This window comes from Macaca thibetana, chromosome 11, assembly GCF_024542745.1.
Source record: "Macaca thibetana thibetana isolate TM-01 chromosome 11, ASM2454274v1, whole genome shotgun sequence".
Lineage (NCBI taxonomy): Eukaryota > Metazoa > Chordata > Mammalia > Primates > Cercopithecidae > Macaca > Macaca thibetana.
Genome location: NC_065588.1, coordinates 15,007,582 through 15,026,004, shown reverse-complemented (window position 1 = coordinate 15,026,004; position 18,423 = coordinate 15,007,582). Strand labels below are relative to the sequence as shown.

Sequence of the window (18,423 nt, the reverse complement as noted above, 5' to 3'; positions counted from 1 at the left end):
CTTTGATGGAAGCCTGGGGCTCCAGATAAAGCTACTTGGCCCCAGACACTGGACAGAGCATGCTTTTTCCTGTTTGGCTGGGAAAGGGAAGGCTGAACTGCTGAGTCTGACACTTAACAGGACTTTGGCATTCCCCTGAAAACAGACTAGATCAGAGATTTTTTTTTTTAATTGAAAAGTAACTTGGGTTCTCTTTAGAAACCCTTATTTGGTGCACACATCTGGCTATTTCACAGAGATTTCAGTTTTGCAAAGAAGTTGGAGTTGATTTCTTCCCTCAGACAAGCTATTAGTTGTTGGTGGGCAACAGAAGTTGCTCAGCATAGACAAAAGCAAAAAAGGTTCCTGCTGAGACCGAACGAAAACCTCAAGAGAGAACGCTGAGAATTCATCTCAGGATGAAGATGCAAGGGCAAAGGAGAAGCACTTGTGATACAAGCAAATGGGGTCCATTGATGAACAGATGCAAGAAGATTCTTCTCCCAACTACTGCAGCTCCTACAGTGATAAGAATCTGGCTCCTTGGAGGCCTGCTGCCATTCCTGCTGCTCCTCTCTGGCCTGCAGAGACCCACAGACGGTTCTGAGGTAGGGGGACAATTGAGGAGGTGATCTCTTTATGATCAGTGCTTCAACAGAGCATTCACCTGGCCACAGCCTTTAGATGGCCCAGACCTTAGGCATTCAGTTTCTAGTTTCATTCCGACATTTTAACAAATCATGTTAGTAAAGAGTGTTGAAAACAATTATTAAAATTGTAGAATCCTTCATTGTTTGTACACGTGACATTATGGATGCTAGTGGCATAAAGTTATTTTCTTGATCCACTGTAAAAATTAAGTAAAATATTGCTTCCATAGTACAAAACAATGCAAAATAAACCAAGTCTATTTGGCTTTAAACTCTATCATACAGATTGACTTAAGTTTTAAGTATTCTAATAAAGATCTGTGTAACAAAAAAACAACCTAATGTCAAGAGATGACAGAGTGCATATTTGAGATCTAGTAACATATTAACAAAGTTTCGGAGTTCCTCATGACAGTTGACAGAACATTATGTTATTGGTTTGGTTTGGTTTGGCTTGGCTTGGCTTAAACAGATACCGTAGACCTATTTTAATACCTGTTGTGAAGAGTAATTGGTTAAAATCGTTTAATCAGTCTTAAAAATGTGTTCTAGTTTACAAACTAGCTGATGTCTCTTTATAAATAACACAGTAAAAATACCAAATGGGATGTTCTTTAAGTTCCAGTTCCAACATGCTTAATATTGACTGGATGGAATGTGATCCTTTAACATGTCCCTTAATGAGCACTGTTTATTAGGAAAACACCATTTCTTTGCCAAGAAAGAAATGTTTTAGAATTTATATAATTTACATATGGCTCTAAATGATAGACCGATGATATTCTGTGGACTTCTATTCAAATCTGTCACTTCAGTTTAACATGCACCAGATGTCAATAAATAACATTCTGTTGGCCACCCATTAGAAAGGAATGTCCTTTGCCAGAAGGGGAGGGACTTGCCTGGGCACATTCCTGGCCACTGTCCAACCCTTGACTCACTCTGCTCTCCCCGAGGTGGACAAATGTACTCCACTGGCAGCATGGGAAAAAACAACTGGGTGTGCTGAGTTTGGCTCTGCTCTTCTTCCTCCTGCGAGTTAGCCTGATGGCAAAGGGCATCAGTTCTCTGTTTCCCCATGACAAGAATCTTACCTGGGCAGGTCCCAGTTCAGTACTGCCTGCAAATGAGTCAGTCCCATTCTGGAATTTGTTCTTAACAAGCCACTTGCCATCAGACCTAACGATGTGACTACTGTAGCGTGCCCTTATTCAGTAAGAAAACAGACATTTTGGCTTTCGTATTTTGCTATTTTTATTATCAGTGTTTTCAGAACCTGGGTAGACAAGAAGGTTGTTATTTACGAGAGCCCCCCCAGTACTATTCATAGCTTAAGGATAAAGTTCAAGGATTTAATATAGGTTTTGGGCATTCATAAAAGTGATATTTTTGAAAACACTACTGAGAGAATAGAAAGGGGGGAAAGCAGAGGAAACAGAAAGTATAATTAAACTATAAGATTATGAATTTTTTCTTCAAAGTACTTAATATGCAAACATGCTGTGATTTTATTGATGTTAAAAGAGTTACTCCCTCTCTGGGGAGATGAGTTTTTCAAGTTTTCAGTAATTTATTTATCAAACCAAATTCAATCTCTAGCACAGGTCATTGACACAGGAAGGATTGGAACAGTGTAATGATTTTCAGTGAAACTTACTTCAGCAAATATTGGTTTCCAGGAGAAGACTTGGCCTTATAGAGTACAGCAAATCTGCAACCACATTCACCATCTCATTTGAAAAATTAAACTCAAGATTTTTATTTTTTTATAGGTTGCGATGAAAATCGACTTTGACTTCGCGCCAGGTTCCTTTGATGATCAGTACCAAGGCTGTAGCAAAGAGGTTATGGAGAAACTAACTCAAGGGGATTATTTCACAAAAGACATAGAAGCCCAGAAGAATTACTTTGGGATGTGGCAAAAAGCTCACTTAACCTGGCTTAACCAAGGAAAAGTTCTACCCCAGAACATGACTACCACGCATGCTGTGGCTATTTTGTTTTATACATTGAACAGCAATGTTCGTTCTAACTTTACTAGAGCCGTGGCCTATGTTGCCAGGGCTCCACAGCAGTATGAACGTTCATTCCAATTCAAATATTTACACTACTACCTCACCACAGCAGTCCAGCTGCTGAGGAAAGACAGCGTCATGAAGAATGGCACTCCTCTGTGCTATGAGGTGCATTATAGGACGAAGGATGTCCACTTCAGTGCCTACACAGGTGCCACCATTCGATTTGGCCAATTCCTCTCCACATCCCTCCTAAAAGAAGAGGCACAGGAGTTTGGGAACCAGACACTATTTACCATATTCACATGCCTGGGTGCACCTGTACAATACTTCTCCCTCAAGAAGGAAGTCTTGATCCCTCCCTATGAGTTGTTCAAAGTTATAAATATGAGCTCCCACCCAAGAGGAAACTGGTTGCAGTTGAGGTCAACTGGAAACCTGAGCACGTACAACTGTCAGCTGCTAAAAGGTATTCTTTATCTAAATTGAGGCCATTTACAGACCACTGCTCTTTTATAAAAGTTATTTTTTCTCAGTGGGCTTGAGGGGAAAGACCAAAAACATGAAAACTGGCCTTCAGTAATGATGGAACTGACAGATTAGAGAAAGCCACTTTATTGGCTTCTTCTCTTTTCTTCCTGCTCCATTACCTCTAGGACAATAAGTTTTGCAATGAAATTATTGTGTAGAAAATTGCAGACAGACAGAGTAAAGCTTGACTGGAAGGTGGAGCATAAAGATAGCACTTTTAACTTCTCCCTCAAACTCATTGTTTTTGTCATCGTCATTACATGGATAGGAGTTCTAAAAGCAAAGCAAGAGGCAAGATATTTATTCATTAATTTTCTGTTCATTAACCATCTTCTATTGTGATGGGGGCCCTGGAAATACAGAATGAATAAAGCAAAATAATAACCTAGGAGGATTTTTAGTCTAATGAGAAATGGAAATATGAACAAATGTATACACTCAGAAGTACTAATATACCAAATATTTAAGCAATAGCTGTGGCTGCTCAGTGCAGGAAGCTACTCATTCTCTCCAGGAACAGTGAGGAAGGCTTCATAATAGAGAGCCACAGGAGACTTGTCATGAGAATGGCAGTTTTCAATGAAAGAAAAGTCATTTTAAGCAGAGAATAGCTTGCTGTGGTTTGAATGTGTCTCCCAATAAGTTCCTGTGTTGGAAGCTTAATCTCCAATGCAACAGTGTCATGAAATGGGCTCTAATAAGAGATGATTGGATCTTTCCTAATAAGAGATGATTGGATAAATGGATTAATGTTGTTATCATGTGAGCAGGTTAGTTATTGTGAGAGTATGTTATTGTAAAGACAGTCTGATCACTGGTGCGTCTCTCTGTCTTGTGTGCCCCCTTCTCTTCCACCATGTTATGGTATAACACAAAGGCCCTCACTAGATGCTGGAGCCATGCTCTTGGACTTCCCATCCTCCAGAACTATGAGAAGTATATTTATTTTCTTTACAGATTACCCAGTCTGTGATACTCTGTTATTGTAACAGAAAACAGACTAAGACACAGCATATGTTAATCACAAGGATTTCAAACAGCCTGGTGTCTTCTGAAATTCTGGGTGGCTGGTATGTAGGATGTGTAGGATATGGGAAAAGAATAGGAGTAGGAAGGGAGGAGGGGATTTATCCAGGTGGGAGAATTCTGACAGGGCATTATTATAAAAGGTCTTGTATTTTGTGCTAAGGACCTTTTAATTTTATGCTGTAGGTAATAAGAAGTCATTAGAAGTTTTAAGGAGTAGAAATCAATTTGATCAACATCTTAGAAAGGGCTCTGATGATATTGTGAAAAATGAACTGAAGTAGGAAACATTAGAAATATCAAAATACAAAAAAAAACGTTAAACTTTTTTTAAGAAAAACATGGCTGATCGAATTTTATGTTGCCACCTAGTCATTTCATGGAGGGGTAGTTGTGTAGCAAATCCTGTGCTCTGTTAGATTCAGGAAAAAAAAAAAGACTGTCTTTATTAATATATAAATTTATTCACACTCACAGTTAGCTGCAACCCAGTTGCAGGGTCTACCTTCAATATATCCCCAAATTTGTCTTCGCTCTATCATTATTGCTATGATTTATAATTCAGGCTCTCAGCATTTCTCAACATTTCGGAGTGGTAGTGTTGCAAAGGTGTTCAAACTGGCATCTAGACTGAGGTCTAGAATCTGCTTACTCTGTCCTAGCTATAAATACAGAACAGGGAGAGGAGACCTATTAATACTGTCATCTCCTCACATTTCCCCTTGGAAGCATGGCAGCAAAACGAGTGAAATGAGTATCTGCCCCACAGACACAGGAGATTAGTGTTTGTAGAGGATGAAAAACTATAGTAGAATATGAAGAAAACAGTGAGATTTTGATAATAAACCAAAACATTCATAGCCAGGTTCCAGGATTCTTTAGAACTACACCTGACTACGATATGATTACTTCATTCTCATCATGAATTTAGGGCATATAATTCTTCACTAGGATAGTAAGCACAGTAAAATATATTCAAAGAAAAATTACAGAAGACTTATATCAAGCATTGAGTGGGAAACTATGGGAGAGGAGTATATAATATAAACTATTACTCACATTCTGCCGCTCTATAAACCTCAAAGAAAAATATTTCAGGACACCCCCACCCAAATCAATCTTTGCTTTCCTATGGCGAAACTACTCAAATGTAACTTTAACTTAGTTTTGAGTTAAGGTTTAGCTGGGATAGCCACATATATCACTAAATTCTGAAAGTTGGGTTGGTCTTAATGAAATATTTGGAATCACAAATCACACTTAAGGGAATCAATAATCTTGTATTGCTCTGTAAGCTCCCTGTGGTCAGGAACTTGACCACAGAATATTTGAGAGCTAGGCAGGCAGGCAGTTTGAGCCCAGACCCACTCTGTTTGAATTTATATCCCACTGTACCACTTAATAGCTATGTGTTCTTGGTCAAGTTGCTTAAACTCCAAGTTTTTTCATCTACCTAATAATCATCATAACAGAACCTCAGAAGACTTTTGTGAAAATGAAAAAAAAATGTAAAATTATTGGCCAAGTGTGGTGGCTCACACCCATAATCCCAGCATTTTGGGAGCCCGAGGCAGGTGGATCAATTGAGGCCAGGAGTTTGAGACAAGTCTGGCCAACATGGTGAAACCTCATCTCTACAAAAAAGATGCAAAAAGTAGCTGGATATCATGGTGCACACCTGTAGTCCCAGCTACTAGGGAGGCTGAGGTAGTGGAATCACTTGACCCCAGGAGGCAGAAGTTTCAGTGAGCTGAGATCATGCCACTGCACTCCAGCCTGGGTGATAGAGAGAGACTCCATCTTAAAAGAAAAATAAATAAATAAAATTATTATTATATTATATAGCATATAGTAATAGTAAATTAGTGTTAGCTATTACTAACTTCAGTCCTCTGGCACATAGAAGTGCCCAGCCTATTTTGTTGAATGGTGAATGAATGAAGCATTCCCTTTTACATCTCTAAGCAATCTAAGCCTTAGACCACATTACCATATAACACAATTAATTAAAAACAGTTCCAATATTTGAAGAAGGGAAAATATTCTAGAAGCTTCAACTGCTAGTCAAAAGTAAGCTGTTGTCACAATGTAAATGATCGACATGGTCACTTGCACTGTGAGTTACCATAACTAAATTTTTCTCAGAAATTTATCAATTAGAAGCTTGTGTGGCCATGCGGCAAAGCTTGTAAATGGCAGAATAAAAAATACCACTGATCATGGAGGATAATATTTTCTTTATAAATTGAAGTGAAGAGGGAAGAGATAGGTCAGAGGCATCATATAATCAGCCAAGAGCTGGAATTGGAGCATCTTCTCACCCTCCACAGCTATGAAACTATCTGAGAAGGTAAAAGAGGGAAAGGAATAAGCTCACATTGCAGGGATGCCTTTCTTCCTTTGACCCCAGACTCTGACTAAGGGTTGCAGAGAAGGCTGCTCCATCCTCTGGTTCCACCTGACCTACTTAAGCCTCATCTGCCATTGGCTAGTTGGCATCACAGTCATTTAGTTGAGGGCAAAAAATTGCAGTAGTGCCCCCTTACCTATGGTTTTGCTTTCTGTGGTTTCAGTTACCCATAGAACATATTAAATGGACAATTCCAAAGATAAATAATTCCTAAGTTTTAAATTGTATGCCATTCTGAGTGGTGTGATGAAATCTTGTGCCTTCCCTCTCGGGATGTGAATCATCCATTTGTTTGGGGGATCCACAGTCTACACTGTGAGTCACTTAGTAGCCTTCTCGGTTATAAGATCTGCTGTTTCAGTATTGCAGTGTCTGTTTTCAAGTGACCTTCATTTTGTTTCATAATGGCCCCAAAGTGCAAGAATAGTGATCTTGGCGATTCAGATATGCCCAAGAGGAAGTGCCTCCTTTGAATGAAAAGTTTAAAGTTCTCGACTTAATAGAAAAAAAGAAAAAATTGTATGCTGAGGCTGCTAAGATCTACAGTAAAAATGAATCTTCTACCTGTGGAATTGTGAAGAAGGAAAAAGAAATTCATGCTAGTTTTGCTGCCACACTTCAAACTTTATCATTGGTGGTATATGTACAGGAAAATAACATAGGGTTCAGTACTACCTGTAGTTTCAGGCATCCACTGAATGTCTTGGAATGTATGCACTAAGGATAAGGGGGCACTACTGAATACGGTCTTGGACAGTACACAATATCTACCTCTTCTGATTTAAAAAATGTTTGATTGCCGGCCAGGTGCAGTGGCTCAAGCCTATAATCTCAGCACTTTGGGAGGCCGAGGCAGGTGGATCACAAGGTTAGGAGATCGAGGCCATCCTGACCAACATAGTGAAACCCCATCTCTACTAAAAATACAAAAATTAGCCAGGCATGGTGGCACACACCTGTAATCCCAGCTACTCAGGAGGCTGAGGCAGGAGAATCGATTGAACCCAGGACCACAGGTTGCAGTGAGCCGAGACTGCGCCACTGCACTCCAGCCTGGGCAACAGAGTGAGCCTCCGTCTCAAAAAAAAAAAAAAAAAAAAAAAGTTTGATTGCCTTCAGAATGTTTTCAGTGATTCGCTACAGTGTTGATTGTTGTTTGTTTCTTTGTTTTTCTCTCAATCCATAAGCTAAGGAACATCAGAAAGTCATTTCATTTTTTTTTTTTTTTTTTTTTTTTTTTTTTTTTTTTTTTTTTTTTTTTGAGACGGAGTCTCGCTCTGTCGCCCGGGCTGGAGTGCAGTGGCCGGATCTCAGCTCACTGCAAGCTCCGCCTCCCGGGTTCACGCCATTCTCCTGCCTCAGCCTCCAGAGTAGCTGGGACTACAGGCGCCCGCCACCTCGCCCGGCTAGTTTTTGTATTTTTTTAGTAGAGACGGGGTTTCACCGTGTTAGCCAGGATGGTCTCGATCTCCTGACCTCGTGATCCGCCCGTCTCGGCCTCCCAAAGTGCTGGGATTACAGGCTTGAGCCACCGCGCCCGGCCAGAAAGTCATTTCTTGATAAGTAGTACTTACCCCAACATTGTGGAGCAGTATCGGACTGATCCATACATGAACAATAAGAGGAAGGAGGTAGTGTGTTTGTCTTATCTGGGGTCCTTAACAGGGAGGAAGTGAGGTCAGCAGACTCTCCCCAAACCTGACTTTCTAGATAGCTGCTATTTCCCACTTCACTGCTCCACTAATCCCAGCCTAGGGAATTCACAGATGGTGTTCTGGAGCACTGATACCTAACTCCTCATGAAACTGAAATCTTCTCTGGACGCTGTTTCTCATTCTTTCAGCCTTGTTTTGTTTCATGAGCAGGAGCCACAGGCTATTCTGTGTCCCCAGAAGTCCCTATAAGCCAAGTGAATTATGTTTTCTCTCCTGTTCCCTCTCGATCTGACAGACATGATACTGGAAAGACCACATGAAGACCTTTAAAATTACCCAGCCAGCATACCGTAATTCTCCCAAAGAAGAGACAGTATATTAAAGAGCATAGCTTCCCCAGTCCTTCAATTTATGCTAAAATCAGTCCTGTTAACTCGTGACTCAAGTTTAAAGAGTTTCCAGGAATCGGTTGCTTTTAGAGAGACAAGAGATCAAATTAATAGCATTATACAATTTTAGGAAGTAAATTTGCAAAAGAAAAAAATTGTCATTCTAAACTAACAGCTTTCACTTTCCCCTCTAATTATTCTATCATCCCTCACATGACCTATACTCGTTGCCATAGAAACAGGTGTTTTCATGCCCATTGGAAGACTCAGAATATGTTAACAGAATGTTAGTTATTTGCCCTTAATCTTGCTTCCTTCAGCAAAATAACCTACGCCAAAAATCTGTAGACACACAAATACATGCTCTGTTCTATATCGTTGGATTCACAAAGAACAGGGATTTATTTGTTAAAATGTTTCACATAATCAAAATTCTTAACATGTTTCTAGAAAAATATAGGCAATTGTTTGCAGTCAGCCTGGTTTTACATGTAAACTTCACTTTTTAAAAACCTGTACGATTCTGGTGGGGAGAAAATGAATGAATGCATGTAAAATCTCTTAGAACAGTATCTGACAAATGTAAGTACTCAAAACTTTTGAGATACTATTACTATTACCATTATTATTGTTTATTTTATTAGATTTCTATTTCTTCCCGTTTTCTTTTACTCTGGGCTTCAATTATCTAAAATTAGTTTACCCTATTTGTGGCATCACAATGACCTTGAAGTAGAGTGCCTGTCTCAGATAAATGGATGAAAGAATGAGTCATTGAATGAATTTGGGAGACCACACGGCATGGTGGAAAGTGAATAAACTTTGGAGCCAGAAAGATTTGGGCATATGTTAGCAGCTAGGCGGCCTTGTGCAAATGACTTAACCTCTGAGCCTGTTTCTTCATTTATAAAATGGAAGTGATACTCACCTTGTGGGAATGCTGTGATAGCATTGGTGTCTCTGCATCCTCTCAAACACAACTGAGAAACTCTGGGAAAGTACTTTGCACATGGAAGTGGGATAATGGCTTAATGGCACAAACATGTGCTTCAGTGAAATTGATAGTAAGAAGAGAAACAAAGGAAGAGGCAGAAGGAATAATGCTTTTCATTTTCGGGTGCTAAGTTTTTGCTAGGTAATATTCTAAAATATTAACAGTCATGCTCCTTGCATTTTGACAGAAAGAGGCTATAGATAGCATTTGCCTCAAACACTAGATTAACTTGATATAGTGCACATCAGTTTTGCCTTTTTCTGTTTTTTAAGAGACTATTTACTTCTGAACAGTCTGATAAAATTCAGATTCAGATTCCATGCAATAGAAGTTATAATCATTATAATCTGTATTTCTTCCAGACTTTCTACCCTAAGGCAGAGATGACCAAAATCAGGTTATAATACGCTGATAAAATGATATTTGTTTAGCAGTTTAGTTTACAAAATGCTTTGACACCCGTTATCTGTTTAGGTTTTACAACCACCCTGTAAGTCAGGTTATTGACTCCGCTGTGCTGATGTGAATGCTGAGATTCAGAGAGCTTAAGTGATTTGCGTAAAATTATTCACAGTTTACAAATGACAAAAATAGGATCCTTCCCCATGTTTTCTAATGAGAATTCCAGGACGGTATTCTCCACAGACTGGTTTCAGGGGATTCATTCATTCTTCAGCAAATATAACTGAGAAACTGCCATTACTTTTAAGCTTCTTGACTGTGACTATTTACATTATAAGTCAGTTCACACACACATAAATATGCAAATACACACATATTCATAAAATACAACATTTATCCTTTTCACAGGCAGTGTAATGCTAGTGTTTTCCATTCTAACCTATTTTATTACATTATTCAACAATGACGACTACGACCTCCTAAGCTGATGTCACAACCCGTCAATGGATCACGTTCTCCAATTTTAAAAAAATACTGTAAAAAGGTAAAGAGAAAATTAAAAGCTTTGAAGAGACAGTCAAATACAAAACTAAAGACAACTACAAAAGTAAAAAAAAATGTGAGGTATCCTCAAATAAAACACTTTTCAGTTTGTAATTAATTTAATGCACAGCTGTCTTTCATTTATTTTCCTAAATATATGGTCCATCTAACAATAATAATGATAACAATGCCGGGTAGAAATGATAATGGCCATACAAGAGATAAAGAAAAAGTATCAACAGAGTTAGTTACTTTAACCTGACATAAAATTAAAAGGAAGCTACTTTTAACATCCTAATTATTATAAAGAGGGCTTATGAATTTTGTTGAAGAATGAGTATGATTACAAGACAGTAGTGCCTCTATGTTTGTCTCTTATTTGGGCATCTTCCTAATAGCAGCTATCATTCATTCATTCAACAAATCATTATTTATTGGGCACTGGCTATGTTCTAGGCACTATCCTAGGTGTAGGGAAGGAAATAGGTGAAAATCTCTGCCCTTTGGGGATTTACATTCTATTGATGTGAGGCAGAAAAACAAAATAAAGAAGTAAATTATGTCGTAGCTGGTAGGCGTTAGGTACTAAGGTGAAAAATAAAGCAGAGTAAGGAGATAGGGAACACCATGGGAGGGAGTGGTAATATTAAACTGGGTGATCAGGGAAAACTTCACTGAGAGGATGACATTTGAGCCAAGGTTGAAAGGAGATGAGAGAGCCAGTCCCATGAATATCTGAGGAAAGAGCATTCCAGGAAGAGATCACAGCAAGTGCAAATGCCCCAAGTTAGAAGCAACACCAAGGACGCCAGTGTATGGGAATGAATGAGAGAAAAGTAGTAGAAAGTGAAGACAGAAGATGATGTAGATTTGATCACATAGGACCTTGAAGGCAGTTGTAAGGACTTTGACTTTTCCTCTTAGACAGGATACCACTGAGAGGTTTTGGGCAGAGAACATAGAAGATTGTGTCAAAACTGATCTAGCAGCCCAGTAGAGAATAAACTGTAATGAGGTCAGCAGAGAAACCAAATAGGGGGCTATTTCGATCATTCACATGACAGATGAAGGTGGTAGAGTGGAGGCAGTAAGGTTTGACCAGATTCAGAGCCAAGAGGAGGTCCTGACACACTGGAAGTGAAGAGTGAGGGAAAAAGAAGAGTGAAGGATGACTCCAAGGTTTGGCTAGAGTAACTGAAAGGATGCAGGTGGCACTCACTGAGACGGAGAAGCCTGGGGATGGAGTAGATTTAAGAGCAGGAGTTTGGTATTTGACACGTTATATCTGAGCTGTGCAATAGTAACCCAAGCAGAAGTGTTGAGTGGATAGTTGGATGCATGAGTGTAGAATTCCGAGGAGTGACCCAGGATGGAAAGATAAATTTGAGGTCAGTGGGTGATCGGTGCTATTTAAAGCCATGAGACTGGATGAACTCCCCACAAAAGTGTGTAAATAAAGGAGAGAAAATGTCCAAGGACCAAACCTCAGTACACTGCCATTTTAAAAGGTCAAGTACAAAGAAGATGGAGAGGCTGGGTGTGTTGGCTCACACCTGTAATCCCAGCACTCTGGGAGTCTGAGGTAGGTAGATTGCTTGAACTCAGGAGTTCGAGACCAGCCTGGGCAAGATGGTAAAACCCTGTCTCTACCAAAAATACAAAAAAATAGCCAGGCATGGTGGCGTGCGCCTGTAGTCCCAGCTACTTGGGAGCCTGAGGTGGAAGAATCACTTGAGCCAGGGAGGCCAATGTTGCAGTTAGCAGAGATCGCACTGCTATACTCTAGCCTGGGTGACAGATCAAGACCCATCTCAAAAAAAAAGATGGAGAAGGAATGGCCAGTGAGGAAGGAGAAAACCGATAGAGTTGGTGTCCTAAGAGCAAAGTGAAGAGTAAGTAGCAAGGAAGATGGAGTGATTCACTATCATAAATATGGTTGATAGGTCAAATACAGTGAGGATTCAGAACTGCCATTTACATTCCAGGAAGCTCAACATATAATCTCTTGAATCAGACGCTCTAGGTTAAATACTGGTTCTGTCGCTGACTGTGTGGCCTAAGAGAGACCCTTAAGCTCTCTAAATACTGGGAAAGGGTGGGACTGAAAATCCTTCTGATCTTTAGCCTCAATAAAGAGGAAAAAAAATCGTTTGAGAACCATTCTAATGACTGATCTGCTAAAGCAGTATTAATGCTTCCTAGGTCTCTATAGGGATTCACATAATTTGATTTTAACACAAACTTTGACAAAAGTTTAGAAAGATGTATGCTCTTAATTTTCCTTGCCAACTCTTATTGGTGAAAATTGAGGTGTTGAAAATTACTGTATCTACTCCAGCCTGGGTGACAGAGTGAGACCTCCATCTCAAAAAAATAAGACAGAAATTACTAATTATTGTGTGTGTATATATATACACACACACACACACATACACACACACACACAGAGTAAATTTCTGTCTTTTCTGTCTTGAATTTCTACTTGTATACACACACACACACACATTCCTATATAGAAATTCCAAAAAACTCATAGATAGATAGATAGATAGATAGATAGATAGATAGATAGATAGATGGATAGATAGACAGACAGACAGACAGACAGACAGACAGACAGACAGAGTGTGAAAATAGTAGAAATGCATTTCTCCCTCATCTGGTTATCCTATCAAAGAATATGAGCAAATATTGAGGCAATTAGAGTTGAATCTCTTCCTCCCAGAAACATCTTTTCTACCTGAAACAATCAGTGAAGACTGGCTGAAAAGAGATTCCAGTCTTTATTTAGACTATTCTTTACGGGGTTTCCATCTCCCATCTCATTTCAGTCCCCATCCCATTGTATGGTCAATTATTAGTTATATCTGACAATTTTTTTTTTTATTTTCCAGTTTTGCTTCCACACCGAACTGACTGCTAACCTGTCCCACATTTCCTGTGAAAGGTGTATATGTGTAGTACACACACACACACACACACATACACACACACACTCGAAACAGGACTATGTGAATATTTGTTGCTCACCTTGTAATGAAAAATTCTATGGATGGACATGTAATACACAGACAAACAGTTTAGTGGTTAAGAATGCAGAATTGAGACAAACTGGCCAAATTTGAATGGTGCCTACACTACTTACGAGATGTGTGACACTGGCAAGTTTTTTCACATCTCTGTGTCACAATCTCATCAACTAAAAACCAAGGATAATGACAATAAAAATGTCATAGGTTTGTTGTGAGGCTTAAGTAAGTTAATATATAGCAAGGGCTCAAAATAGATACTAGCACAAAAAATCAGCATTCAGTTTGCGTTAACTTTCATAATGGTGATGAAGATGATGATAATTAAGATGGAGATAATGATAACAGTGATTATGCTGCTGGTGATGATAAAGATGGAAAATCAGATCTCTACCACCAGCTGGCTGGGTTACCTGGGAGTACATCTTTTAACCTCTTGGTGTCTGTTTCATCATCTACAAAATAAGCAAGTTATGTTCGAAAAATCTAAAAGAATGTGTTTTAAGTAGCTAACTTCAAATGTTTTTATTAGGAATTTTCTAAGTTAAGAAAGTGGATCAATGGAGAAATGAGGTGGTTTAAAAAAAAAAAAACTCTGCTACCTAAAATATCTCTAACTTTTGTTTTGTTTTTTACAGCTTCCAGCAAGAAATGCATCCCTGATCCTATAGCTATTGCATCTCTCTCCTTTTTGGCCAGTGTCATCATCTTTTCCAAAAGCCGAGTATAAAGGAATCTTGTGACTCCTTTTATTTAAAAAACTTTTTAAATAAAATCTTTTTTATTGGCCTTTTGGCTAGAAATGGAAATTTGTTTTCCAGGAAGGATGATCCCATCATACTTCTGCTGAAACCAGTACATGGCCTCCTCTTTGTTAATTCTCTTATGCCTTTCCTTGCACCCCTTTGCCTTATTTCAATCTGAGCACCCTAAGTACTCTTGGGGAAATCACTCTGCCCATCTAGCAACTGATGCAGAGCTGGCTCAGCCCACTGACTGTGATTGGCCTGTAACTCAGGCCTTAGCCAATCAGTATATTTCTTCTTCATGGACACAAAGATTCATGCTGGAATAGAAAATGTTCCAATCAGAGCCTGTAAGATACAATCAGGGTACTTTTTTGGAAATGCAATTGGAAATGGAATGGGAGCTTCTTTTCTGAATGGATATTAATGAAAGCAGGGTAGGAGCTTATAGCTGCCAGTAGAGATCCTGCCACCAGGAGAGGAGACCGAACCTCCTTGAGAAAGGACCTAACACAACAAAGGAAGAGCTGATAAATGAAAAGAAACTGAGACCTGATGAGAGTGTATAAGCCTCTGGATCCAACTTTGCCTAAACCTGAATACTCCAAGATTTTTCATTATATAAATCAATAATTTATGGTTTTGCCTGCATAATTTGAATTAGATTTTCTATGTGAAGCATCAAGCAGTTGAAGGAGTTCCAATGAATACAAGGACTCTTCCTTTTTTTTATAATTTAGTTATTCCAAATAGGAACAAATCAAAGAAGATCAAGTTAGAAAGCAAAGGACAAATTTTTCACCCAACGGAAAAGCTTTGAACCCCAGAGATTAATCAAGGTGTGAATTTTCTTCAGATATTTTTATGAGCATTCAAGATCAAGCTAGTATGGTCTCAGATGAGAAGACACATGGAAACTTGAGAAATAAAAGGGAAAGTTAATGAAAGATGTTAGTGAAATCTCATTCACCAGCACTAATGGGTGTTCATGGATGTTCCTAAGACATTACAAAAGTTAAAATTTAAACTCATACGTTAATTTATAGAGAACTTGATGGCAAATTTAAGTCTTCATAGCAAATTTAAATATTAGGAAAACATAAGGGTATGTGTGAAGGTTAACAGAGATTATGAGAGGAAAAAAACACTGATTACAAACAAATATCAGCGATATCGTGAGGTCTCATTACATGTAAACTAGCAGATGCAGAGAAGTATAAATTGTTGAATTGCATAGCTGGAAATGTTCTCTAACGCTTCCCTCAGGTAGTAATTTAGGTAGAGACATAAGGGATTGTTTAACCTGATCATGATCACTAAAGACCCTGGGATCAGGCTAAATGGAGTAAAGATGTGGGCTAACTCTGTAATTTTGGATTTTGAAAGTCCATGCTCCTTATCCCTTCTGAGATTTGGATAAGAAGCAGCAAAACTGAAAATCGATCCATCTATTTACTCTCCATGGGACTTCCTGAATGGCCTGTGTCATGATCAAAGAAACAGAATGGGGAATAAGCTACATAAAATTACCCAGCAGGGAGCTCAGGCATCTCTGTACTATCCTTCTTTACATTGGGATTTGAAACTAACAGGGCCAAATCACCTCTGTCACCTAGTCGCAGTAGCCTCTACGGTCAATAAAAGGAAATAATTTCTGCCAGGCATGGTGGTTCACCCCTGTAATCCCAGCAGTTTGGGAGGCCGAGGAGGATGGATCACGAGGTCAGGAGTTCAAGACCAGCCTGGCCAGCATGGCGAAACCCCGTCTCTACTAAAAATACAAAAATTAGCCAGGCATGGTAGTGTGCGCCTGTAATCCCAGCTACTTGGGAGGCTGAGGCAGGAAAATTGCCTGAACCCAGGAGCTGGAGGTAGTGCAGTGAGCCAAGTTCACACCACTGCACTCCAGCCTGGGCAACAGAGTGAGACTCGATCTCAAAAAAAGAAAAAAAAGAAAGAATTTCTACAAACAGACAATTTATGTGACTTGCATAGGATAGGGTCTTTGGCAGTTTGGTGGCTACCTAGTAGAGAGTCCTGGGGGCATGGCTCTGGGAGCAAGCTTTTCCAGTGAGCATTGATGAGTCAGTAATGACATGCTATGTTGGGAAAAGCCAAACAACATCTTAAGTACATTTTTCCTGTGCCATAGAAATGCATGTATTGAGCCATACTATGTACAAAGCACTTTGGGGATTAAAAGTTGAGAACACTAGGCTAGATCTCTCATGAGTTTACAATCTCTTGGGAGAAATTAAGAACATAAGCAAGCCACAAGTGAAAGGCCAAAAAAAAAAAAAAAGGCAAAAATCAAGTTTTCTGTTCAAAACAATTCAAAAGAAAGATTTCTTCCAACCTAGGCAAGAAGAGACAGCTGGAAGGCTTTAAGTAAGAGGCTGCATTTGAACCAGTCCTTAGGGCTCTAGCCTGGGAGAAGGGGTGAGCGGAAGGAGAAAAAAACAAGAAAGAGTATGTGCCAAGTGTGTAGTGCCCAAAACAAGGCCAAATATTAAATTCTTGGAGCTGAGACAAAAATGTGGTTCCTCTGGCCTATGGTTAGATAAAACTTTCTATCAGAGATGAGGTTTTATTTAGAGGAAAGTAGAAAATAGAAGCAGATACAGAATGATCGATGTATGTACAGCATAAGGTCAGGGAGCAGACAGGTCTGGCAGAGAGTGAGGGGTAATGTGGGCTGGACAGGCAATTGGAAGCCACTCAGTGAAGCTAAAAAGTCAGCCAAAAGCATTTGATTTCCAATGAGAAGCCATAATTTTCTGAGTAAGACAATTCTAAAGCGTTGACTCTCCAGGCACAAGCAGCAACAGCATCCTTTAGAAATGTGAATTTTAGAGCCCAATCCCAGACTACAGAATCAGAAATTGAACAGTCTGTTTTAATAAGTCTTCTAGATGATTCTGCTATACACCAACATTTGAGAACACTGTGACTTACATGATTATGATCCTTAGGGGAATAGCCAAGTTTCTAAAAAAAAATAACTTAGTTCTAACTCCTGCTGCTGTTTTACAGATCAAATCTCTGGAGACAGAAACTATTCTCTTAAAATTATGCAGATTCATGAGTTTGGTTAAGGATAAATGTACATGGTTCACATCCCCTCAGTCTCTCCCTATAGTCAAAGTTTTTGAGCAAGGAGTCTATAGAGTATTGATTTAAATTGATTCAAAGTCTAAGTTACGTGTTTATGAAACTCTAAGAGACTCTTAGAGACTAGCTTTAGAAATTCCACTGTAATTTCTGCTGGGATAAATTTGTTAGGCTGGGATATCTTTCAAAGATAAAGTGGATGCTCAAATATGTGTAAATTCATGCAATTGTTAACAGAGACTGTGCTATAAGGAATACTTATATCCTATAGTAATTTTATTAAAGAAATACATGCATCTCTCCTTTTGATGTGTACAGAAATATACTGTTTAACCTAAGGAAGCTGACTGAAACAGGAAAAATTTAAAAAGTAAAAATACTCAACCCATGAAATACTTTATTTTTATAACAAAGTGTTCTCTTTAATATGCTTATTAGATTATCCTGAAGTCCTCTATTTACTCTTTTTTAAAAAAATCCAATGAAAGAAAATTTCAGTAGAGTTTGTTTTGCTGGAAGAATCAGGATTCTTGTACTGAGTTGTCTAATGATATTAATCAAATTGATTTACACTGAATGAACTAGCTCTTGATTTGGTAAAATTCAACAAGCATTTATTGAATTAGGTGCTTTCAGAAATACCAAGATGCAGCAAACATTGGCAACTGATAAAGAAAAAAAATACAAGTAGAATAGGATTTCCTTTTTTATAATAGTAAATGATCATGTGTTGTGTTCTGTTGTGTGGCAGTTCACTTTTTCCTCCCTACTTATGCTTCATTCAAACAGCTAGGCCATGCCATGTTCACAGCCTAGAGGAGGAATGAGACCAGGCATAGCATAGAAACACCTGAGTCCACCCCACTTTGTTCTTCAAAAATCGAAGGATATTAGAGAAAATGAGAGGAACCCACAACCAAAGTATTTGAGAGACATTAAATGT

General features: G+C 38.9%; 1 protein-coding gene across 1 annotated transcript; it reads left to right on the top strand.

Annotated features, from left to right (window-relative positions):
* On the top strand, nucleotides 1-18,170 carry ART4 (ADP-ribosyltransferase 4 (inactive) (Dombrock blood group)). The gene is made up of 3 exons (XM_050749483.1): nucleotides 1-587; nucleotides 2,402-3,113; nucleotides 14,262-18,170. The coding sequence occupies exons 1-3, from the start codon at nucleotides 399-401 to the stop codon at nucleotides 14,351-14,353; spliced, it is 993 nt and encodes a 330-aa protein (XP_050605440.1). The 5' UTR covers nucleotides 1-398; the 3' UTR covers nucleotides 14,354-18,170.
* Nucleotides 18,171-18,423: the final 253 nt, after the last annotated feature.